Source organism: Taudactylus pleione, unplaced genomic scaffold (genome assembly GCF_031769625.1).
Source record: "Taudactylus pleione unplaced genomic scaffold, aTauple2 ptg000199l, whole genome shotgun sequence".
In the NCBI taxonomy this organism is placed as follows: Eukaryota; Metazoa; Chordata; class Amphibia; order Anura; family Myobatrachidae; genus Taudactylus; species Taudactylus pleione.
In genome coordinates, this window is record NW_028284601.1 from 4,067,686 (window position 1) to 4,093,599 (window position 25,914).

Below are 25,914 nucleotides of genomic sequence, written 5' to 3' on the forward strand. Positions count from 1 at the left end.
GGGACGCATGTGCACTCTTTTTGCGCAAGCGTGGGTATTTAGACAATTTATGCCACCATTTGGCCTCGCACTTCACATATTTAGCCTCCCGCTTGTGCGCCTTCGTGGAGCTGCTAACACCTGACACTAGCGAAGAAAAGGATGAGGATGTGATACCTTCATCAGCAACAGGCGTGCGCCAGCCTGCACTTCAACGGAACCAGCTGCCACAATGCCCACAGATGTGAGCCTCCCGTCACAGCACTCAATATAGAAGCCGCGGCAGGACGGCGTGAGCCCGCACTGAGGCCTCTGCAGTGAGCAGCACCAATTGAGCCACCACTGCCTGCCACAGCTATCGCACCAGCCCCAGACACATCTAGGTACAGGTAGGGGGGTTCATTACACGCCGGGCACGAAGCATGGGGGAACAATAAGAAAAGAGATAGAAATGGGGAACAGCTAAGAAATAGGAGGACAGGGAAGGCAGGAGAAGACAAATCTGAGAGATTAAAGATTGAGGGGTCTATTTACTAAGCAGTGTTAGGAGACAGAGTGAAAAGAGATAAGAAAGTGAAAAGGTGCCAGCCAATCAGCTCCCAACTGTCATCTCACAGGCTGTGTTTGAAAAATGACAGTTGGGAGCTGATTGGCTGGCTCCTTATCACTTTTCACTCTGTCTCCTAACACTGCTTAGTAAATAGACCTCTGAGTTTAAGAAATAGCAGAACAGGGAAAGAAGGAAAAAGGCAGTAATCTGAGAGACCAGAGACTGAACTTAATAAAAACCTAAATCACAGTATATGATCACCAGAGCAAAATGCCAGCACTTATCCTCCACAGGTGACAGGAATAAAGAGGCTTAGGGGTAAATTTACTAAAGTGAGAGTTCTTAGAAGTGAGTTTTAGGAGAGATGTTGCCCATAGCAACCAATCAGATTCTAGCTATTATCTTCTAGAAGGTGCTAGTTAAATGTTAAGTAGAATCTCTATTGGTTGCTAAGAGCAACATCTCTTCTAAAACTCACTTCTAAAAACTCTCACTTTAGTAAATGTACCCCTTAGTATCAGCCCACAAAGCCTCACATAGCACATATATAGGAATGGGTATGTAATGCCTGCTGTAGGGATGCCTCCTGTCATATTACCGAAAGTAGCATCCCGACAGTTGGAATCCCAACAGGGAACCCCCCCTTAACCCTCTCCACCCACATCCTAACCCTCCCTGCTAGTTTGTAAACCTAACCCTCACCCCTTCCTACCTAAACCAAACCCACCCCCCTTAGTGTCTAACCCCCTCAGTGGTGCCTAACCCTAACACTCCTCCCTAGGGTTGTCTAACCCTAACCTCCCCCCAAAAAAAACCTAACCCTAACCTCAATACGCTCCTTAATACTAACCCTTCCCCCACAGCTAGCGCTAAGGATATATATATATACACACACACCCCCTAACTGTCATACTACAAACAAATCACATGGTGGCCCACCAAACAGCCCCGAGACTGGAGGTTTAACCCAATCCACTCTCCTTTAATCACTCTATTTCTCAAAAAGGTACAATCTCACCGCACTAGACTTCTGATGTTTATAGTGAGTCTCCTTCTTCTGGTTGGTGTCCCTCAGATAAGGCGTGAGAAGACATCGAAGTTGTTGCATCGCCTGCGGCACAGGGGGCAAACGTTGTTAATCTGCAGCCACTGTCTCAGGCAAGGAACGTGGAAAGTATGCTGGCAGGATGTTACTGCCATTTCCATTTCAGCATCTATGTTGGAGATGCAGATGGCGCAGAACTCTACTTCCTCTTCTCTAACAATGCATCTGCTGAATGTGGGCAGACTGGGCAGAATGAGCCTCAGGATGGTGTCCAGAATGAGGCGTTCTGCATTCTGCGCAACCTGTTGATATTGGCTGGCAGTTGGCTGGTTCCTTGCTCTTCTAGAGGATGCTCCATTTCTCACTCTTGTTGATCTTCTTCCAGCTGATGGTCTGAGGCGTCCTGACCTCAGCCATGTCCCAGTCATGCTCTGGTTTGGTCCATCTGAAAAGACATTCATATATTGTAGATATAACAAATAGCCATATGTAACATGTAAAGATCAAATATTGTTGGCATACGATAGGAGTTATTGCAATAACATGATTTTTATATACTGTATATTATCTTACGATACAAAGGGCCTCATTTATCAACAAATTTTATCATTCATAACGAGTGATAAAACTCATTGCGTATAATAAATTGGGCTCAAGCCAATCAGCTCCGAACTGTCATTTTTCAAACAGATGACGGTTGAGAGCTGATTGGTTGAAGCACCATTATCATACGTAATGAGTTTTATCACTCATTGTGAATATATAAAACTCGTTGATAAATGAGGCTCTTAATAATCAAAAAAGAGCTGCAGTAGTATAAGTGTATGGATGCAGGCCCCAAATGTTTAGGGGTTCCTGATCAGTAACTGACTAACAGCATGGAACGGGCCACCCAGTAACACGGGACACAGGGCCTGATTCAGACTTGGGAATAGAGAGAGATATCTCTCTCAACTGATCATCTTGGTGGGACCAGGCTGCACTGCAGGTGGGGCAGATTTAAAATGTGCAGAGAGATTTAGATTTGGGAGGAGTATTTCCAAACTGACATCTAAATTGTAGAGTAATAATAAAAGCTGTGCAGTATTTGTGGGCTACATGCAAAATCAGCCAGTATTTACCCCACATGTAAAAAAATGTATGTATTTCATTTTACACCCCTTGCATTGCAATATGGTGTGTTCAGGTTCACAGTTGAGAGAGATATCTCACTCTTTTCCCAACTCTGAATCAGGCCCACTGTCCATAGACCACTATCATAATGCCTCCCACTTCAAAGGACAACTGCCAAAGAATGAGAAACTGGTCTGAAGCTGGGTACACACGTAAAGATTATCTGTCCAACCAGCCAACTAGTTGATTGGTTGGAATGAAAATCTGGTAAGGTATGACAGCAAATGACAATCAGCAATTTGCTCCTAAACGCCGGAAAATGGACAAAAACTGTTGTTTGAACAAATTGTTTAGTTCAAACATTTAACAAACTTGTCTGACGACCATTTTCATCTGTTTTCTGGCATTTAGGAGCAAATTGCTGATCATCATTTACTCCCATACGTTACCAGATTTTCATTCCAACCAGCCAACTAGATGGATGGTTGGACAGAAAATCTTTACGTGTGTACCCTGCTTAAGATTTAATTTACTGAACATGTTTCTTACCTTCGTTTCCAATCAGCTGAGCTAACTCCCGTCGGCTCATCGCAGCTGCTGATAAAGTGCCAAATAAGATGAAAAGTAGGTGCACAAACTAACAAATAAACAACAAACAGAAAGAAAAGGCACAGGTGTGATTGTGCGCTGATCTCCGGTCACTGGTGAATCGCTGGAAGCAGTCACTAGTGGGAAAACTCGCTCTCTCTTGTGAGGCCTTTCTCATGCGTCAGCGACAGCTTCAACTGAGGAAATGCCAGTGATATTGCCGTGCGCTGGGGTTACATACCCGGCCATACAGTGGGCACCTGACCATGGCTGTTGTTTACATTTGAATGTGGCATGCGGGCGGCAGTTGGTGATGGCTGTGCGTCACATCAGCTCTCTGCCCTATACCCCACATCATCATCTTCCCACTGATATCACACAGGTACACCAGTGGGAAATCAGTGGGAAACGACAGGTTAGTGCTGAGGGGTAGTTACACCAAAAACAGAGAGATTCTGCTACTGGACCCAGTGAGCTCAGCTATCATTGCTGCTGCTATCTCTGCTCTTCCTTTGGTGATCTCTGCTGATGGGCAGAGTTGAGCGTTTGTGATTTTGTTGCTTGGCACTATTTCCAAAACAGTCGGATCGATGAATAATATGGAAACCGGTATTCAGACTACACACTGAACAGCTAGATGCAGGCATGGGCTCCTACACTTGTAGGTGTTCTTATAACCAGACATATGCAGATGGCAGCCATTGTGCCAGCCATTCAGTGCATCTTTTCTCACTATTCATTATTATATCCAATCGAGTTGGATCACATTTGATTGATTGTGGTGAACCCACACCAGGAACATATTTTTTTTAATGTGACCCAGTTGATCAACCAAGGATGCCGGGCGTATATAGCTGGTATTAGAGCGGAGTCAAATATTGCATAATATACCCAACAAAGAAACCTATGTAAACCCATAAATTTGCAATTAAAACCTATTTAGTTAGGCAGTAAATGTTGTCACTCAGTCCCACATTGTCAGTGACTATAATGCTACTTTGCAGCAGTGGCATATCTAGGGGAGCTCCACCTTCCGCCTCCCGCAGAGGGTGACGTCTCTCCCATAGTACAGAGCGGGCCGAGAGGACGGAGGAGCGGATGGCAGCGGGCGCAGAAGCGGGGATTCAAGTAAGTGTTGGGGTTTTTGTGTGTGTGTCTTTGTCCTTATATATGTAAGGGGCACTGGCACTGCATAGGGGGGACCACTAGTGAGGGCACTGCATAGGGGACCACTACTAGCGGCACTGTATAAGGGGTACTACTGGAGGCACTGCATCAGGGGCTCTGTATAAGTGGCACTACTGGAGGCACTGTATAAGGATGCACTACTGGGGGCACTGCTACTGGGTACATTGCATAAGGGGTACTACTACAGTGGGCATTGTAAGAGGGGCACTACTACTTGGGGCATTAAGGTGCATACGGAATGGAAAGAAATGTGCCCAGAGTGATGAGAAATGGTGGTGTGTCATGTTGACACGCCCCCATTTTCAGTGACCACGCCCCTTGCACCATGTGACCACGCCCACTCTTTTGGCGTTCGCGCACCTACTTGGAGGGACGGCCTCCATTTGTTTAACTTGCCCTGGGCTCCAAATACCCTTGTTACGCCACTGCTTTACAGTTTCACTCATAGCAGAGAGTTTAATACAAAAAGTTTAAACTTATTAATTTGTACATCGTTAAGTAAGTCATCTTCATGAGGATTTAGTTACACATGGGTAGAAACAAAATGGCTGCCAATATTTTCCCCAGAAAGCGTGTGGCGGGGCTTTATATAACTGGACATTTCAATAATAGACACTCAATATTATTAACTGTCAGTTTAATAAATAAACTTTATACAACACGTGTGCTAATTTGTACAGCTACAGGCAATGCTCAAAGAATGTAATTGTCACCTAATTTTGCATGAGGTCACCACTTGCGGCTACACAATTCCAGATTAGGTCTACCGGGAGTTATGGGAAACAACACCATGATCCAGAGGAAACTGACGCCTGGTGGATGGTTGTGGCAAACTTTGGGTTCACATCTGGTGACTGAGAAGACCATGAAATAACGATAACTTCAGTGTCATGCTCAGGGTGACTATACATGCTCTGCGGATGGGCGTTCTGTCATCCTGGAAGACACGGCTGACATTGCAGTCAGATGCTCACCTTGCCCCCGCTGTTTTCCTTTGTTGAGGATGTCATTTCCTTCAGCGTTTCATGCTGACGTCACCACAGATACCACGGCTGGTCAAACTTCAGCATGTTTATCTGTCTTGAGAGTAGATGTACTAAGCCTTTGGAGAAAGATAATGTGGTGAGAGATAAAGTACCAACCAATCATCTCCTGTCACTTTATAGGCTGTGTTTGAAAAATGACAGTAAAGATGGGTACACCCTGACAGATATATTGCCTGTTCCATTGAACGGGCGATATATCTGTAGTGCATCCACTGGTGTGTACAGGCAATATGTCTGTGAGTGACGTCATTCACATACATATTGCATCTGCCCTGCAGCATAGCTGATCTATATTTAGCAGCTATATCGGCACGTCTGCCTGTGTGTTGGCGATTCGCCGACAGCCCGTACACTTGTTATAGGGACCGTTGGTGACTGACATCTCAACTGGATGGGTAAATTTAAATACCCACCGGCCCAGTTATGTCAGTGCATACACATCGGCCGAAGGATTGGCAAGTGTGTACCCAGCTTTAGGAGCTGATTGGTTGGTACTTTATCTCTCTCCAAGGCTTAGTACATATACCCCTCTGTCACTGAAATTCCTACTTAACATGCCCCAACAATCACTGAGGTCTTTCTCTTGCAGCCATAACTATGAACCCCTGGGACAGTCGAGCATTTTTATGCATGAACCTGACAGTGTTTTTTTCTCACTGGTTCACCTCCATTTTCCCAGGGTTGCGGTCCTGCTAACTCACTCACAGCCACGCTTGTGGAATCATTCACCAATTCATTCATTTGTTTGCTTAAATGCTAACTCATTCACTCACTAATATTCACACTTGCTCACTAAATTCCTTCCCTTCCTGTGATGACTCGGTATTTCACTCATTCTTCACTTGGTTATTCACCTGGATGGAACAACTACTGTACCGTCCACTACTGTCACTTCTAGTTGGCCATCCAGGTAATCACATTCCCTGCGGGGTCACAAGCTGCTGGGTTGTGAGCAGGAGGCATGTCTCCCCAGCAACTTCATTTTGATGTATCAGTCCTAGAAGTCTTTGGCTCCTCAGACGTTTGCTGTCTTACGTTGGTGGAGGTCCATTGACATAGGTGAGCATTAGAGACCAGCCAAACCGTTGCGAAGAGCAGCTGGACCGACCCAGTGGAAAGATGAGGAGTGAGCCACCGAGAAGCAGAAACAGGAATAATAATAAGGAGGCCAAACGCTTGATCCAGAGCCACAGGCAGCCCGGAGAACTGTGGGAGGTTTTGTGAGGCCTCATGACATCCCTGCCAAGAGAAGAGAACTGGCGATTACTGACTGAACACACAGATGACCTACAGAGGCAGAACCGTTACTAGACTTTTTGGTGTCCTGTGCCAGAGAGAGCATTGGTGACTCCCACCCCCACCTTCATTGTTTAAATAGGAACATAAGTTAGTGCAACTGATAAAGGGCCATGGACTCATGGGGAAGGGCCAGGGAAGAGATAAGGGAGGCCAGGAGATGCTGGGGATAAAAGAAGAGGAAGCTACAAGTGAGAATGATAATAATCAGGAAAATTGACAGGCCCAAACAGCGCCCCCTGCCCTGCGATGCCCTGTGCCATGGCACTGGTCGCACTACCCTAGTTACAGCCCTGCACAGAGGGCTCCCATTGGTAACAGGTTACTTAGGACAGTCCCTTTTATTTAACCAAAATATTTTACTCCCATAATTTTACACAAGCCCAATTAACAAAAGTGTTATAAAGGTGGATACTTATACCTTCTAAAGAGAACAAGGGAAATTGTTTCTCATGGCAACTAATCAGATTCTAGCTATCATGTAGTATATTCTATAAAATGATAGCTGGAATCTGATTGGCCGATATGGGTAACACCTCCACTTGTCCTCTTTAGAAGGTTTGATCCCTAAAACCTGTTTTACTTTATCTGTTATGTACAAAATACATTGGGTGAATATTAGGACTTCATCGGGTGGGCGGACATATTACAGCTAATTTCCTCACCAGCTGTTTTATTTATGGTAAGAGAGTGTGAATTTGTGAGGGGACCAGGAGGCGGGATGATTTCACGGTCTGCCTGTAATCTGGGCAATAACATAGATGGTGCAGCCCCAGATAATTGTTTAGTAGAACTTGTTTCCTTGACAGACATTCCCCCTGAGTCTCAGCCACATCTACTGAGGTCAAGCAGATTTGCACCTGCAAAAGTGATGGGCAAGGAAAGTCCTGGTGATCTTCCTCCATTCTTACATTGCAGTGTTTGGGGGTATGCAATATGGTTACCGATATATAACCTGTTGTACAAAGTAAAAAGTTTTCTCCTAACTCTATATAATAATTTATGTTGATCATTTTAACACCTGTGGCAATCACTATCAGGGCTGTAGCTAGGGTAGTGCGGCCGGTGCCATCGCATAGGGCACCACAGGTCAGGGGGAGCAGTTTGGGCCTGTCATATTTCTGTTTATTATCATTCTCACTTGTAGCTTCCTCTTATTTTATCCCCAGTATCTCCTGGCCTCTCCTATCTCTTCCTTGGCCCTTCCCCATGCGGCCATTCCCCTTTTTAGGGTGCATTATGTCCCTTTGAAAAATGAGGAGGGCGCCAATGCTCTTTCTGGCACAGGGCACAAAAAAGTCTAGTTACGGCTCTGATCACTATACATTAATTCTACTAGAATGTGGGATCTTTACCCGTTCTCCATGAGAATTGAGACCTCTTGCTTTGAAGGGTGAATCTTCCTTTTCACATTCTGCAACAGAAAGAACATTTATAAGAGAAGAATATCAATAGTAAAGTGACCCTGTCGCCTACACTCTGTGGAAGTTATTTATAAAGGGCAAAACACCCTTTGGTGTCGTCACATGCATCAAATTATGCTGGCGCTCCTAGGTTACTGCCAAAGGAAGCAGGATTACAGCATTTGTGGAGGAGCAGCAGTTTGCACCAAAGTGAGAGGAGTTAATGGAATGAGGAGCAGTTTGCACCAGCTGGTGGGAGGAGTTAGTGGAATGAAGAGCAGTTTGCACCCACTGGTGGGAGGAGTTAGTGGAATGAGGAGCAGTTTGCACCAGCTGGTGGGAGGAGTTAGTGGAATGAAGAGCAGTTTGCACCCACTGGTGGGAGGAGTTAGTGGAATGAAGAGCAGTTTGCACCAACTGGTGGGAGGAGTTAGTGGAGTGAGGAGCAGTTTGCACCAACTGGTGGGAGGAGTTAGTGGAGTGAGGAGCAGTTTGCACCAACTGGTGGGAGGAGTTAGTGGAAAGAGGGCCTGTCTAGATGCAGCTAGTTTTGCAGTGCAGTGTAAAATCACAATGACATCTAGCAGAGCTTGAAGTGCAGAGAAGGCACATTTTAAAAATGCAGATTTGTACTAGTTATGATTATGAGTTGGTGGAGATCGGGACTTATTATATAATGTGACACATTTTTACATGTAGCTATCTGTAGCCCTTTCCATTGCCCCCCACTGAACCATCTGCAGGCCGATGGCCACTCATGTGCAGTACACTCGTTAAATCTAAACCCAGAGGCAAAGTGATAACGGTAGCTATCACTTTGTTTCGAGGCTGAATTAGGTTTTTTGGAAAGCTCTGTTCCGGCGAGTTGGGACTTAATTATTACGTCTCAACTGTATTAAAAATACGCTTGATAATAAATACGGGTCACCACTAAGGGGGAGATGTACAAAGACTTGGAAGGAGATAAAGTGGAGAGAGATAAACTACCAACAAATCAGCTCCTAACTATCATGTTACATGCTGTGTTTAAAAAATGACCGTTAGGACCTGATTAGTTGGTAGTTTATCTCTCTACACTTTATCACTCTCCAAGGCTTAGTACATCTACCTCATAAGCTCCTCCCTCACCTATATGAACAAATCCATGCCTACACCCCCCCCCTTGTCTCTTTCTATCTTTAGGACTTAAACACAGTAGGCTGCTTAAATATAAAAGTAATATCTGTCATGAATCTATATATAAGAGGCACGTTCTCTGCAGCAGTTACTTCTGTGAAAGTGTCGCTTACCTGAGTCATCACCATCCGCTTTTTCTTTCCCTGCCGTCTTCTATGCCCAGGGCAGGTATGGTGTGACCGGCTGCCAATCACCTGTGCATCAGAAGCCACTGGCGCCACCTCAGCAGGGTTATGCCAGCAATGCCCAGGTGCTGGGAGGGGACCATCCATTCTGAGCGCCGAATCTGGCTCTTCTATTGGGACGGCAACTAAAACAAAGCGTAACTGTGTATCAAGTCATCAAACACAGACATTCAGCAAAATAGATGCAATACTAGTCTATGGTTCTACAAAACCACCCTGATCTATCATTGCACAGCACAATAGGATGTGTTCTATATATTCTGTGCATTGTATGCTTGGTGTGAGGTGCAGGGCACTCACCAGGACAACAGATGGCGTCTTCTCCTCGTCCTGTCTCCATTCCTGGCAAGGAGTTGGGCAAAGACTACAAGAGGAAGAGAACCCTCATTATACACCTAATAGACTGGAACACAGATAGACAACACTAATAGGAGAAATCAATATGGGAGCGAAAACATCGTTTTTGCGATGTTTTCGCACCTATGACGTCATTATCGCAGGTTTTGCTTTTACACTGTATTCAATTTCAAAGACTTTTCGCAGGTTCGAAAAGTCTGAAAAAAAACGGGGATAACTTTTCACCATTGAATAGGTGGCGAAAAAAAGTGCAGAATTGGGGTTTAGGGGTGCAGGCTTAAAAAAAATAGCCTGCACCCCTGGGAATGACATTTAAAAGATAACTGTGTCAAAAAAAGTTTTTAAAAAAAATAGGGACACCCCAAAAAATTATTTTCAAAATTGGGGTGAAAAAAAAAAATGGGAAAAAATTGTTAAATAATAGGGAAATAGGTTCAGGGCTATTCTGCAAGTATGCGGCAGGTGTTTTCTAGAATAGATTTATAGCGGCAGGTGCACAAATGCAGAATTTTTAAAAACTTACTTTAGGGACATAAAAATATGCTAGTACTAGGGGTGAGCGGGTTCGGATTTCTGAAATCCGAACCCCCCCGAGCCCCCCCGATCCGAGTCCGATCCGAGTCAGGCTCGACTTTTCCCGCCTGACTCGGATCTGAAATCGAGGCAAAACGTCATCTTCCCGCCTTCCGAGTCTCGCGGGTTTTGGATCCTATATAAGGTACACACGTCGGCGCCATTTTCTCACTCGGCTGTGGACAGTGAAGAGGGAGGGTGGGAGTTAGGGCTGTGTAGTGTAGTGTAGTGTAGTGCTGCTGTTGTCCACTACTTCAAAGTCCATAGGGGCTGGCTGTGTTGTGCTGTGCTGCTGTTGTTAATAGGGGCTGTGTCCACTACTTCAAAGTCCATAGGGGCTGGCTGGACTGTGTTGTGCAGTCAGTTCTCCATAGGGGCTGTGTCCACTCCAAAGTCCTGTGCAGTGTCCCAGTCCTAAAGGAGTGCTGTAGTGTTGTCCAGGGGGTGCTCTGTCCATCAGGGGTGCTCCCCCCAAGTGCTAAAAAAATAATATATTTTCTGTGTTTGTGAATTGTGTGCGCAGTAGCCGCACGTGCATCAACAAAGTAGTGCCAAGCGTGCGCCTGTGTCATAAGTAAAGGGCCGGCTGGCTTGACCGTTAAGGGTGCTGTAACCCCCGAAAGTACACTCCAGTCCAAACCAAAAAAAAAATTATTTTCTGTGTTTGTGAATTGTGTGCGCAGTAGCCGCACGTGCATCAACAAAGTAGTGCCAAGCGTGCGCCTGTGTCATAAGTAAAGGGCCGGCTGGCTTGACCGTTAAGGGTGCTGTAACCCCCGAAAGTACACTCCAGTCCAAACCAAAAAAAAAATTATTTTCTGTGTTTGTGAATTGTGTGCGCAGTAGCCGCACGTGCATCAACAAAGTAGTGCCAAGCGTGCGCCTGTGTCATAAGTAAAGGGCCGGCTGGCTTGACCGTTAAGGGTGCTGTAACCCCCGAAAGTACACTCCAGTCCAAACCAAAAAAAATATTATTTTCTGTGTTTGTGAATTGTGTGCGCAGTAGTCGCACGTGCATCAACAAAGTAGTGCCAAGCGTGCACCTGTGTCATAAGTAAAGGGCCGGCTGGCTTGACCGTTAAAGGGTGCTGTAACCCCCAAGTACACTCCAGTCCAAACCAAAAAAAAAATTATTTTCTGTGTTTGTGAATTGTGTGCGCAGTAGCCGCACGTGCATCAACAAAGTAGTGCCAAGCGTGCGCCTGTGTCATAAGTAAAGGGCCGGCTGGCTTGACCGTTAAGGGTGCTGTAACCCCCGAAAGTACACTCCAGTCCAAACCAAAAAAAAAATTATTTTCTGTGTTTGTGAATTGTGTGCGCAGTAGCCGCACGTGCATCAACAAAGTAGTGCCAAGCGTGCGCCTGTGTCATAAGTAAAGGGCCGGCTGGCTTGACCGTTAAAGGGTGCTGTAACCCCCAAAGTACACTCCAGTCCAAACCAAAAAAAAAATTATTTTCTGTGTTTGTGAATTGTGTGCGCAGTAGCCGCACGTGCATCAACAAAGTAGTGCCAAGCGTGCGCCTGTGTCATAAGTAAAGGGCCGGCTGGCTTGACCGTTAAAGGGTGCTGTAACCCCCGAAAGTACACTCCAGTCCAAACCAAAAAAAAAATAATTTTCTGTGCTTGTGAATTGTGTGCGCAGTAGCCGCACGTGCATCAACAAAGTAGTGCCAAGCGTGCGCCTGTGTCATAAGTAAAGGGCCGGCTGGCTTGACCGTTAAGGGTGCTGTAACCCCCAAAGTACACTCCAGTCCAAACCAAAAAAAAAATTATTTTCTGTGTTTGTGAATTGTGTGCGCAGTAGCTGCACGTGCATCAACAAAGTAGTGCCAAGCGTGCGCCTGTGTCGTAAGTAAAGGGCCGGCTGGCTTGACCGTTAAAGGGTGCTGTAACCCCCGAAAGTACACTCCAGTCTAAACCAAAAAAAAAAATATTTTCTGTGTTTGTGAATTGTGTGCGCAGTAGCCGCACGTGCATCAACAAAGTAGTGCCAAGCGTGCGCCTGTGTCATAAGTAAAGGGCCGGCTGGCTTGACCGTTAAGGGTGCTGTAACCCCCGAAAGTACACTCCAGTCCAAACCAAAAAAAAAATTATTTTCTGTGTTTGTGAATTGTGTGCGCAGTAGCCGCACGTGCATCAACAAAGTAGTGCCAAGCGTGCGCCTGTGTCATAAGTAAAGGGCCGGCTGGCTTGACCGTTAAGGGTGCTGTAACCCCCGAAAGTACACTCCAGTCCAAACCAAAAAAAAAATTATTTTCTGTGTTTAGCCGCACATATATATCAAATCGATATAACATAAATGGAGGACCAAACTTTCTCCGATAAAAATAAAATAGAGAAAGATCAAGAACCACTTCCTCCTAGTGCTGAAGCTGCTGCCACTAGTCATGACATAGACGATAACATGCCATCAACGTCGTCTGCCAAGGCCGATGCCCAATGTCATAGTAGAGGGCACATACAATCCCAAATGGCAAAGTTCAGGAAAATGACCTTGAAAAAGACATTTAAATCAGCTGAAGAGAAACATAAACTTGCCAATATGCCATTTACGACACGGAGTGGCAAGGAACGGCTAAGGTCGATCCCTAGTATGTTCATGACTAGTGGTTCAGCTTCACATGACGATGGAAGCCCTCCTCCCACTAAAAAAATCAAAAGAGTTAAGCTGGCAAAAGCACAGCGAAGAACTGTGCTTTCTAAGAAGATATCACAAATCCCCAAGGAGAGTCCAAGTGTGGTGGTGGTTGCGATGCCTGACCTTCCCAGCACTGGACGGGAAGAGGTGGCTCTTTCCACCATTTGCACGCCCCCTGCAAGTGCTGAAAGGAGCACCCACAGTCCACTTGCTGATATGCAAATTGAAGATGTCACTGTTGAAGTACAACAGGATGAGGATACTGGTGTAGCTGGCGCTGAGGAGGAAGTTGGCGAGGAGGATTCTGATGGTGATGTGGTTTGTTTAAATCAGGCTCCGGGGGAGACAGTTGTTGTCCGTGGGATGAAAAAGCCCATCACGGTCATGCCTGGGCAGAAGACCAAACATTCCACCTCTTTAGTCTGGCAATATTTCTATCCAAATCCGGACAACAACTGTCTTGCCATATGTACCTTATGTAAAGGTGGAATAAGTAGGGGTAGGGACGTTAACCACCTAGGAACATCCTCCCTTATACGGCACCTGCAGCGCGTTCATAAAAAGTTACTGTCAAGTTCAGAAACTTTGGCTAAGACCGTAAGCAGTCCAGGGACACCTAAATCCCGTTGTCCTGTTGTATCCAAGAGCCTGCAAACCACACCGTCAACTCCCTCCTCGTCAATTTCCTCCTTAGTCAGGATCGGAAGTAGTCCTGCAGGCCATGTCACTGGCATGACTGACTCTCCTATCCGGGATTCCTCTGGAGGATCCTGCATTGCTACGCCTACTGCTGCCGCTGCTGCTGTTGCTGCTGGGAGTCGTTCATCATCCCAGAGAGGAAGTAGGAACACCACTACTTTTACTAAACAATTGACCCTCCAACAGTCCTTAGCGAGGAGGATGAAGTACGACAGCAGTCATCCTGAAGCAAAACGTATAACTGAGGCCTTGACTGCTATGTTGGTGTTAGACGTGCGTCCGGTATCCGCCATTAGTGCAGTGGGATTTAGACAATTGATGGAGGTAGTGTGTCCCCGGTTCCAAATCCCGTCTAGATTCCACTTCACTAGGCAGGCGATACCGAGACTGTACAGAAACGTCAGAAAAAGTGTCCTCAGTGTCCTGAAAAATGCCGTTGTACACAATGTCCACTTAACCACGGACATGTGGACAAGTGGAACAGGGCAGACTAAGGACTATATGACTGTGACAGCCCACTGGGTAGATGTATCACCTTACGCAGCAACAGCAGCAGCGTCACCAGTAGCAGCATCTCAGAAACGCCAGCTCGTTACAAGGCAGGCTACGCTGTGTATCACCGGTTTCAGTAAGAGGCACACCGCCGACAACCTCTTAGAGAAACTGAGGGAAATCATCGCCCAGTGGCTTACCCCACTTAGACTCTCCTGGGGATTTGTGATATCTGACAACGCCACCAATATTGTGCGGGCATTACATCTGGGCAAATTCCAGCACGTCCCATGTTTTGCTCACACAATAAACTTGGTGGTGCAGAATTTTCTGAAAAGCGACAGGGGCGTGCAGGAGACGCTTTGGGTGGCCCGAAAAATTTCTGGCCACTTTCGCCATTCAGCGACTGCGTGCCGAAGACTGGAGCGCCAGCAAACACTCTTGAACCTGCCCCGCCATCACCTGAAGCAAGAGGTTGTGACGCGGTGGAACTCAACCCTCTATATGCTTCAGAGGATGGAGGAGCAGCAAAAGGCCATACAAGCCTATACATCCACCTATGACATAGGCAAAGGAGGGGGTATGCACCTGACTCAAGCGCAGTGGAGAATGATTTCCGTGTTGTGCAAGGTTCTCCAGCCCTTCGAACTTGCCACACGTGAAGTCAGTTCAGACACAGCCAGCTTGAGTCAGGTCATTCCCCTCATCAGGCTTTTGCAGAAGCAGCTGGAGAAAGTGAAGGAGGAGCTAAGACGGAGCGATTCCGCTCGGCATGTGGGACTTGTGGATGAAGCCCTTCATTCGCTTTGCCAGGATTCCAGGGTGGTCAATCTGTTGAAATCAGACCACTACATTTTGGCCACCGTGCTTGATCCTAGGTTTAAAGCCTATGTGGTGTCTCTCTTTCCGGCCGACACAAGCCTGCAGAGGTGCAAAGACCTGCTGGTGAACACACTGTCAGCTGAAGCGGAACGTGACACGTCAACGGCTCCTTCTTCATTTTCTCCCGCAACTGGGGCTGCCAGGAAAAAACTTAGGTATCCTAAGCAACCCGCTGGCGGTGATGCAGGGCAGGCAGGACCAAGTTTGGACATCTGGTCCGGACTGAAGGACCTGGCAACAATTTCTGACATGTCTACTGTCACTGCATATGATACTGTCACCATTGACAGAATGGTGGAGGATTACATCGGTGACAGCATCCAAGTAGGCATGTCAGACAGTCCATACCTGTACTGGCAGGAAAAAGAGGCAATTTGGAGGCCCCTGTACAAGCTGGCTCTATTTTACCTGAGTTGCCCCCCCTCCAGTGTGTACTCCGAAAGAGTGTTTAGTGCAGCCGGGAACCTTGTCAGCGAAAGGCGTAGGAGGTTGCTTCCACAGAATGTGGAGAAGATGATGTTCATCAAAATGAATTATCAGCTCTTCCAGGGAGACCAGCCTCCAGAAGGTACAGAGGGACCTGTGGTGGTGGATTCAAGTGGGGACGAGTTAATACTTTGTGAGGATGAGGATGTACACACTGAAGAGGGTGAGGAATCGGTGGATGAGGAGGATGAGGATGACATCTTGCCTCCGTAGAGCCAGTTTGTGCAGGGACACATTAATTGCCAGCTTGTTTTGTGGGGGCCCAAACGAACCAATCATTTCAGCCACAGTTGTGTGGCAGACCCTGGCGCTGAAATGATTGATTTGTTAAAGTGTGCATGTCCTGTTTATACAACATAAGGGTGGGTGGGAGGGCCCAAGGACAATTCCATCTTGCATTTCTTTTTTTTCTTTGCATTATGTACAGTTTGGGGCCTAGTTTTTCTAACTGCCATCCTGTCTGCCACTGCAGTGTCACTCCTAGATGGGTCACGTGTTTGTGCCGCCCACTCGTGTCGCTTAGCATAGTCATCCAGCTACCTCGGTGCAACCTTTTGGACATAAAAACACTATTGTGAGGTGTGAGGTGTTCAGAATAGACTGGAAATGAGTGGAAATTAAGGTTATTGAGGTTAATAATAGCATAGGAGCAGAGAAACCAACAAATTCTGTGATTTTAGCTGTTTTTATGCTTTTTTTAAAAAAAATACAGATCCAAAACACAAAACCCAGAACCCAAAACACGGAAGGGTGGTTTTGGCAAAACCAATCCAGATCCAAAACACGAAGAAAGATCCAGATCCAAAACCAAAACACAAAACACGAAAAGTGGCCGGTGCACACCCCTAGCTAGTACCCATTTTCATGTACCCCAAATTTGATGGGACCACTTAAAAAAACAAAAAAAATAACCTAAGTGCTCTTCTGCATCACTTCTTCAATGTCGGGAAAAAAACACCTGCTGCAGCTATTGAAATCCCCAACTTTCATTTACAGGCTAAATCAGGGGTACCCATAGTGATCCCCCATGTTTTTACAACTTTAGGGGGGTCCTACAATTTTTTTAAGGAAAATTTCGTAACTTTACGCAAATCCCACTTCGCCAGGCCCGTTTTCGTTAGTTTCATATTGAATACGGGGATAAGCGGGCACGCACCCGATACTTTATCCCAGGTAAAAGCTCCGATATGAAACGTAAACTTCGACAACGAAGTTTACGTTTCATATTGAATTCCCCTCTAAATCTCCAGGAAAACTTGCCACAGCTAGGCAGAAAGAGAGCCAAATACAGACAGACAGCACATACACAGAGCGACAGAATGGGGAAATAACAGCTAGTGACACTGAGGCTCTGGACCAGGGATGGGGAACCTCCAGCCCAGAGCCGTATAAGGCCCCCAGAATCATTTGGTCTGGCCCTCTGAGCTTTTTTCTGATAGCCTCATCTGGATTGCAGAGCGCCTATAATGGCACACTGCAGCCAGAATCTATGCAGCAGTGCCTCCTGGAACGTCTTCAGGACGCTTCAGACGGTCACACCGCTGCCCTTACAGCTCCCCAGAGCACCCTCAGGATGCTCCAGGCATTGCTGTAATCACTGGCAATTGTGGCCCCGTGTGACATCACATGTAGGGGGCGTGGCCTGCACCGGGCCCACGAATAAAGTTATATATATCAAAATGGCCCTCGGCAGAAAAAAGTTCCCCAACCCTGCTCTAGACATACAACCAGGGAGAGAGACATCCAAGGTTATAAACACTTGTACAGACAGACACAGTAACTGACAGGCACAGTAGAGACACACGGTAACCTCTGGCAAACATGACTGGGCCCCAGGGTAAATTCCGCCACTATTTTGCTACTTTTCTGGTTTTGTGAGCACTATACAAAAGTGTAATACTATAATGGATCAGGTCACATAACATACATCATCTCTGCGGTGGGGCTAAGCATGCCGAGGGCATTTCAGTTGTCTATTTAAGCCCTCAAACTTAATGCTGGGTTTTGTTTTGCATTAAAATACACCAGTATAAACTTATATCACATATCACATGCCACATGCAATCGTGTTTGATATACATGTACACTAGTGTTTCAGTGATCACTGTGGGCTTCCCAATGCATCTAAAGGCAAAAAGGTGAATTTGCAAAACTAACTACACAACAAAAATGTAACAGAACGCAGGTAAATACACCACAATGTAGCCCTGATTCAGACCCGCTTGCGCGCCGGGTCTGATGGGCGTTTTTTTTTTCTCTGGCCACTCGCTAAGCTGTGGGAGACCTCCCACAGCTTGTGGGAGCGGCCAGGAGGCCGTCGCGATTATTGCGCCCTTCGGCCTTGCGACAAGACCCTGTGGTAGGGTCTCGGCTGCCACAAGGCCGAGTGGACTTCCTGCTCTAATAAAGCAGGAAGTCCACTACTGACATCACTGGTGATGTCAGTAGGGCCTCCCAAAAACGCCAGGCGTTCCGAAGGGAAACCTGCGTTTGTGCAGCCACACCCCCTCCCCACCTACAAAACGGGGCGAGCTGTCACTCACCATCGACAGCCGCCCCGTCTTGTAGCGAGCCCTGCAGCGACTGAAGTTCAGTCGCTCAGCGGAGCTCGCGCATGCCGGACGCGGCGCAGGGGGAAACATCGAGCCGCGTGCGAGTGTCTCTGAATCAGGCCCTGTGTACGGTAACTCTAGTTTGCTATGTACCTTGGAGAGAGATAAAGTGGAGAGGGTTAGTACCAACCAATCAGGCTCCTGTCACTTTCCTCCTGTCACTATCCACTTTATCTCTCTCCAAGGCTTAGTACAGACAGACACAGTATCTGACAGGCACAATAGAGACACACGAGAGAGATAGTACCAACCAATCAGGCTCCTGTCACTTTACAGGCCTTGTTTAAAAAATGACATTTTAGGAGCTGATTGGTTGGTACTTTATCTTCATCCACTTTATCTCTCTCCAAGGCTTAGTACACAGACCTCTATGATTACTAACAGACTGAAGTGGAGACCAAAACATTCACTTTAAAAGCATAACTAGAGGTAGTAAATGATAGAATTCCCATAAAATTTTGCACTTCACATTCCGGAGCGGATTCACAGCCGCACACACGTTGTGCACAATTGCTCTCACACTGGGCCTGATATAGAGGTGTCAGAGTCACAATGCCCATGTGCCGCGATGGTCTTCAGACAGCAGTTGTACTGTGGATTACGATGCAGAGTGATCGACAGACAGCAACCCTTTGGGGGGAGGTAACAGGGGTGTAACACCCCCCCTAAACCAGTTGCAACACGCCTGCGTCTCCTCCTTACGCAGGTGTTCTGCCCCCGGTGCCTTACTTTTGAGGGGCATTTTGAGCACCCATAGGGTTGCTCAGAGGTATGATGGTGCGACCAATGTTCATCTGTTTGTACGCAAGCGGCGAATCTGAGAAGTTGGCGGTGAACGCCTCTGTACAAGAGACGGGGGCTGAGACGTCTGCATAAACTTCTCATAACATCCTCTGTACTCAGAATCGCAGCTGCGGCGGGCATTGCGTCCACCTCTGAATCAGGCCTATAGTGTGCAAAGATCTAAATGCGAATATTCACCCGCATGCAGAATGGTGCGACTGCCCCATCCATAAAATTTGGTTTAATAGCAATCATAATTATCAGCGTGCACATGCACCAGTCTTATGCTTGGTGCAAGAGATACCTCTGGAATCAGACTCTGTGTACACGCAATCAACATAGCCCGCAGTTGCGTCTACACTAAGCCTAGTCTTCGTATGAACCCTTAGCCCCTTTGCCACCTAGTTATGCCCATTCAGCTGCAAGTGGAAATGTGACTGAGATCCATATGACTCAGAATTGCCAGTAGATGTATACGCAGAGCCGTAACTAGACTTTTCGGTGCCCTGGGCCAGAAAGAGCATTGGCGTCCCCTTCATTTTTCAAATAGGGACATAAGATGCGCATCTGAAAATGGGCGTGGCCTCATGGGGAAGGGGCATGACAAATCCGATTTGTCCCATACAATGCTGAAGAGGTACCGATCCCTTTTCTACCACTGTTTTCCAGATGTCACTGCCAAATACAGTGTGAATCCAATAGTTGCAGTGATGATACAAAATAATTATGCAGGAGGTGATTAGTTCGAGTCCCGGGTATGACAGTATTTTGAAATGAGTGTGTTAAATAAATGAGGATGTGACTGGAGGTGCTTGGGGAGGTGTCCAGATGAAGGTGGAGTCAGCAGGGGGGAGATATGAGCAGCCAGGAGATGCCGAAATAAAATAAGAGAAAGCTTCAAGTGAGAATGATTATAAACAAAAAATTGACAGGTCCAAACAGTGCCCCCTGCCCTGCGGTGCCCTGTGCCAAGTGGCACATGTCGCACCACCCTAGTTACGGCCCTGTGTGTACGCTCAGCTACAGAGCATGCGTGGTGCTAAAATACACAAGATCTGTCCTCAAAACAGACATTTATTCAACTTTGCATCAACCCCTTTATCTTCACTCATCTTTCATGTCCACCATTCGCAATTATATACTGTTAGATGGCCACTGGAATGTCTATACCAGAGGTTTCCAAACTCGGTCCTCAAGGCACTTTAACAATCTAGGTTTAAGGATATGTATGGTTGAGCACAGATGGTTAAGTCAAAAAAGACTGAGTTTGGGAACCTCTGGTCTATACCCATGATTCTAATGCAGAAATGTTCCTGTATTGTTTGACTTCATAGGCAGCTGGCTACAGTAGGTTTATATTGAATATCAGACCAAAAGTTCAACAAAGATACACCCACTGGTTGATAAATGACTGGCGCTAAAAGCACAAGGACAGTAAGACATGAGGAGAAACCAATGTGCATTTACTGATATATCTTCTATCTGTCCTTGACTGTGCATCCATTCTTGGGTCGTCTTTAAGCTGCAATTGTCCCAAGGTTGAGTATGGCTGGTCAAATCATCTGCTGGAGGTTCCTGGTCTTCATGGTTTCTGAGTTTTGAAGAAGTGACCCCAAACTCTGAGCTAAAGCTGCTCTGGGATCCCTCACTCCTCTGAAAAATATTCCAGGGAGCTGTTGGGGGAAAGGTAGATACAGTGTTATACTTCCCAATGAGTTGAATCAGTTTAATAACCATTAATAAAAGAATATATATGAACACGTGTGGAAGATGGAAAATGAGGGGAATACGAGACAGACAAACCCTCACACACCTGACGTTGCCGTGTAGAAGGACTCTTGTCCATCATGAGAACTAGATCTTCCAACATCACCCAGTGGGTCCCACTCTAGCTCAGCAGCCAATGCTACATTGGCAGCAGGAATGCAAGGTGCGCTTGGATCTTCTTCCTGGTCAATGTCCAGGTCTAGGAATACATCTGAAGATCCAGATGATGCATGTTCAATATTACTATCGAGAAAGTCATCCTCAAACACCTTCAGGGAAAAGAAAGCAATTGTGTTCATTCATATGTATATACTATTGCAATTGCTTGAGGGGGGCATAGTCAAGAAAGTTAGTCAAAACTGTAGAGAAGAGAATATATGGCAGCAGTTTATTGGGAAACCCTAAATCCAACATTTTTTTAAAGCATGGTCAATGACCATGCTCATGGTCAATGTGTGAGCACATTAATTACATGCATGGACCTGTTCTATTGTGGTTTCTACAGCAGTAAATCCAGTTTATGGTGCCTTAACCACAGTGAGCTGCTTCACTCATGCCCCTGTGTCTCAAACTCCCTCCTCCAAGAACTACAGGGAACATACATACATACCAGTTTGGTGCTCACAAGGCGTTTCTGTAAACGGGAGAGACGGATGAAAATCTCCTGGCAGTATGAGCCTAGCTCCGTCATCTCCTCCTCCAGGGTCTCAGCATCTCGGGGGTCACTGTTGTCTATCAGCAGGTCTCCTCGCTCTAGGAGACACTCCACTCGCTTCATGTTGCTCCACACATCCTCCTGGAAGGCCTGAAAATCACCCGTCAACATTATCAGAGTTGTAGTATTCATTCTGGCAAATGCTGAGTGTAAGAAATTACTAGTATTATAATTAAAATGTACGGCCGTTATTTAAAAATAATAACAGTGCTAGATAAGACAATGGTATTATTGATGTCTATAATAATTACTGCATACTCGGTTTTTACTTGTGGCTTAACGGAACTGCTAAGGGTAGTGCCATTATATGCAAGCAAGTGATGCATGATTGCATTATACATGAAATGAATGAACAATAGTATGAATGAACAAGAATGCAGCAAGTAGAAATGTTATTAAATAAACATCATTAATTGAACAAGGTAAATATGATATTATGATATTTCTTGCACCTTTAATTGTTGTATCTTCTCAGTTGAGTTGCCACCATAGATATACTCTACACTGGACAGTTCTAGGTCCATCTCAGTCAGACACAGCTTCATGTCCTCCTGGTCAGTATCAAATTCTTCTCTCTTCTGGACCCTAGACTATAAGAAGACAAGTAAAAAGTCTTCAATAATGTGTTTACCACATACATATTTATCTTTATATGCCTTAATCTTAAATGGAACTAGTGAGATACCTTCAAAGTCTGGTGAACGGTCTCTGTCTCCCTCTGCAGATGGTACCAGAACATGTTAACCTCCTGCATTCTACTCCGAAGGACACTGGGAAGCAACGTCTGGTGACGAGTCTGTGTAAGTCGCCAGTACTGCGTGTTCAGAGATTCCAGGTCCAACAATTTCACCTGCATCTCCCCCAGGAGAACCTGTATTTCACAAGCAGGATGGGAAAAAAATGGAGGGAAGAATGGTTAGAAAATGATTATATGTATAATGGTGGAAGGCTTAAACATTGTCTTATTACCTCATACTTCCTCAGGGCCAGCTTAGATTCTTTATGAAGGGTCTGGAATGGGTTTCGGAGAGACGCTGTTATTTGGGCAGCCTGTAGCCAATCCTCAAACAGTGAAAGGGAATTTAGAAATTCTTCACACAGTTGTCTGTCCTGTTCCAAACTATGGGGAAAAATACAATCCAGTGAGGCATGAGAGGAGAGGTAGGCAGATGCTGTATGTACAAAGCAGGTGGGAAAGGATAAGTAATAATTGGAGGGCATCTACGAAGGGTAAGTAGAGGATGGTTAAGGACGGAGAACAATCATGTATAGAGAGAGAATGCAGGTGAATTAAAAACTCCAGTTGGGCTCCTTCAGAAAGAACTTTACAACACTGCATATTACTGATGGACATAATGTGTCCTGGAATCCCCTCTGAGCCCCAGCAAATCAGTTAATTGATAAAAGCTTGGATGAGCAAGACACCGATTAATGCAAATAACATTGTGAACTGTAGGCCTATTCATTGTCTTTTAGACAATGTAAAGTCTCTTGTACTTTGACAATACTGTATTGTCAATACATGTGTATTACTGAACTAACTCTGATATATTTATACTTATAGTCTTTCCAACAAGCTGTTAGTACTATCATCTGGACATAAGATGCATTTTAAACCTGGATGATTTAAATCTTGTAGCCAGAGATTGTTTGATTGGCTGTCTGGTCTCCAATTAACAGATATGCTATGTACAGGCTGCAGATTGGTTAAGTCATTAAGAGGTCTATTTACTAAGCCTTGGATGCAGCCAATCAGCTCCTGTCATTTTTCAAACACAGCTTGTGACATGACAGTTAGGAGCTGATTGGCTGGTATCTTATCTCCCTTCACTTATCTCCATCCAAGGCTTAGTAAATAGACCCCCAGAGTGAGATTATAAGTGTTGCTATTTGAGCTTTTTTGTCCTACAGCAGCACCATAAACTTTGGTACAGAGGGCCTGATTCAGACCCGCTCGCGAGCACTATGCGCTCGCAAGCGGGCCGATGGTGGCCCAGTGCGCATGCGCACGACGGAGGCGGCTCCGTCATGCGCATGCGCAAGACCCGGATAGCGATGGGCAAACCGTCGCTCCGGGTTTCGTACCAAAGGGGGCGTGCTGTCAATGTTGAGTGACAGCACGCCCCCTTTGGTGGGCGGGCCGGGGGAGTGGCTGCCCAAACGGAGGCGTTCCCATGTGAATGCCTCCGTTTGGGGCCAGCCCCACTGACATCATGAGTGATGTCAGTGGGAGAGATTTCGGCTCTGTTAGAGCCGAAATCTCTCTGGGGCTTGCGGCAACGAGACCGTACCACAAGGGTCTCGTCGCAAGCCCGATGGTCGCGATGGTCTTGACAATCGCGACCATCTTCCTGGCCGCTCGCTATAGCTGTGGGTGGTTACCCACAGCTATGCGAGCGGCCAGGAGGCCGCTCTAAAAAACAAGAAGGCCGGCCCTGAATCAGAGCGAGCGCTCTTTCAGAGCGTCCAGCTCTGAATCAGGGCCAGAGTTGGTAGGTTGGATATAGCAGTTTGTGATGCAGTGTTAAGGGAATACTACAGTTTCATTTTACAATAGAACATAATTAGGAAATACAGTATGAATGGCTGAACTTCTTGGACCTGTGTCTTATTTCAATGTTACTGTAAATAAAATGTACAGTTGAAAGTAAAGGCAAACTAAAGGATGTATTCTGCTTTAATGCTTTAGAGACATGGAAACATAATTTTTGGGGTTTATTTTAATGCTAGCAATAAAAACCCATGGGTTCTGATGGACAGAAAAAAATATATGATATTTATACATTTGATATTATATTATATATTATTATTATACCCATTCATACTTTTGCTCATCAAACTACCACCAGACAGATAATAAAAGTGACATAATTCTCACCGGACTTTATTTTCCACTGAAGCTTTGCAGATTTCACATTTCTTTGCCTCGTTCTGTTCTTCGGGAGGTGAAACGTTCCCTGAGGATGCTCCAGATATGAAAGCATAATAGCAGCAAGAGGTGGTTTCAGGGGTATTTACAGATATGTGGGTGAACACAGTATGGTCTAGAGAGGCAAGACAGGCAGACAGCGGGACAGGAGGCATGTCAGAACATGTAGTAAGACCTAGAACAGCACTAGTTGGTGAGGGTCGAATGGACTCAGTAAGGGAGCAATCGCAGGCAGATGGACAGGTGCAGAGGTTGGTAGAGAGAGGAGAGGGATGATGTCTGCTGAGATATGAGTGGTAAGCTACAAGAGATGGATCAGCACAGTAGGAGACAACATCAACCTCACTAGATCCTTGGGATTGAAGGCCCTGAGTGGAACCTAGAGTGACACTGTTAGAATGCATGTTATTGGAGACACTACAAATGTGTGTTAGGTCACAGGAATAGCCAGTGGCAATGATATGAGAGGGAGAGTCACTATTAGTTGGTGAGAAGTTGTTTGGTGGATCAAAGGAAGCCCTATGTGAAGGAGGTTTAACAGATACAATAGGAGAGGAGCAGAGTGGGTATAGTTCTGAAGGAGTAAACCATGAATTGTCCTGAGCCTGGGAAGAGTATGAGCTTTCAGCGTGACAAAGTTGGGGTGCACAGCAGTGGTCGCCAGGTGGGACACTGCTCAGTTCAGAATGGAGGAGAGATGAATATTCAGCAGTGGAAGTTGAATTGTTATTATTTTGGCCCATAGAGGAACATTGGAAATGAGAATCAAGGTCTGGTGGGCAGCCAGCCGGCAAGTCACAAACTTGGAAACAAGAAATGTTAGGAAGGGTAATTGGGGAATGATCAGGTTGGGGTGCAGTAGGGCATTTTTGAGGAGGTGTGATGTACTGGTTCAGTTGACATTCAGTATAGTAGTTAGGTGGAGGTATAGAGGAACAGCCATGCAGAGATGGAATTGACTTATCAAATGGGATTGTAGATGAGCAGTCAGATGAGAATTTTATGGTTGGTACAGATTGGTAGTTAGGCCAACCTATGAAGGGGCCATTCTGAGGGCATATAGAGGAATTGTGAGAGGTGCAGTCCTGAGGTGATGAAGATGAGCAGTTAGTTTGCGATTTGGAGGAGTATTTCTGATATGAAGTAAAGGACTGGTTAGCTTGGGATATGGAGGAGCAGTTCTGAGGTGATGTAAAAGAGTGATCTGTTTGAGATATGGTGGAGCAGTTCACAAGTGATATAAAGGAGTAGTCTGTTTGAGATATGGAAGAACAGTTCAGTGGTGATCCAGAGATGCAGTCCCTTTGGGACATGGAGGAGTAGTTCTGTTGTGATGTAGAGAAATGTTCAGCTTGGATAATGGAGGAACAGTACTGAGGTTATATAGAGGAATGATCAGTTTAAAAAATGG

The 25,914-nt window shown here is 45.9% G+C and overlaps 1 protein-coding gene across 1 annotated transcript; it reads right to left on the minus strand.

Annotated features, from left to right (window-relative positions):
• Window positions 1–5,083: 5,083 nt before the first annotated feature.
• LOC148518719 (uncharacterized) lies at window positions 5,084–25,914 on the minus strand. The gene is made up of 11 exons (XM_088477038.1): window positions 24,453–25,914; window positions 22,544–22,694; window positions 22,260–22,445; window positions 22,027–22,164; window positions 21,470–21,664; window positions 20,906–21,128; window positions 20,560–20,765; window positions 9,870–9,933; window positions 9,498–9,694; window positions 8,161–8,219; window positions 5,084–6,748 (listed from the first exon to the last, which is right to left on the minus strand). Exons 1-11 carry the CDS (start codon window positions 25,814–25,816, stop codon window positions 6,541–6,543), a joined length of 2,991 nt encoding a protein of 996 aa, XP_088333164.1. The 5' UTR covers window positions 25,817–25,914; the 3' UTR covers window positions 5,084–6,540.

Bases quoted from the DNA above. Each gene is read 5' to 3' on its own strand.
- LOC148518719 (XM_088477038.1), bottom strand. From the start codon at position 25,816: ATGTCCCAAAGGGACTGCATCTCTGGATCACCACTGAACTGTTCTTCC. The intron at 22,446-22,543 runs GTAATAAGACAA...TGTGAAATACAG, and splicing joins TGGCCCTGAGGAAGTATGAG to GTTCTCCTGGGGGAGATGCA. The intron at 21,665-22,026 runs GTGCAAGAAATA...GGTGATTTTCAG, and splicing joins AGAAGATACAACAATTAAAG to GCCTTCCAGGAGGATGTGTG.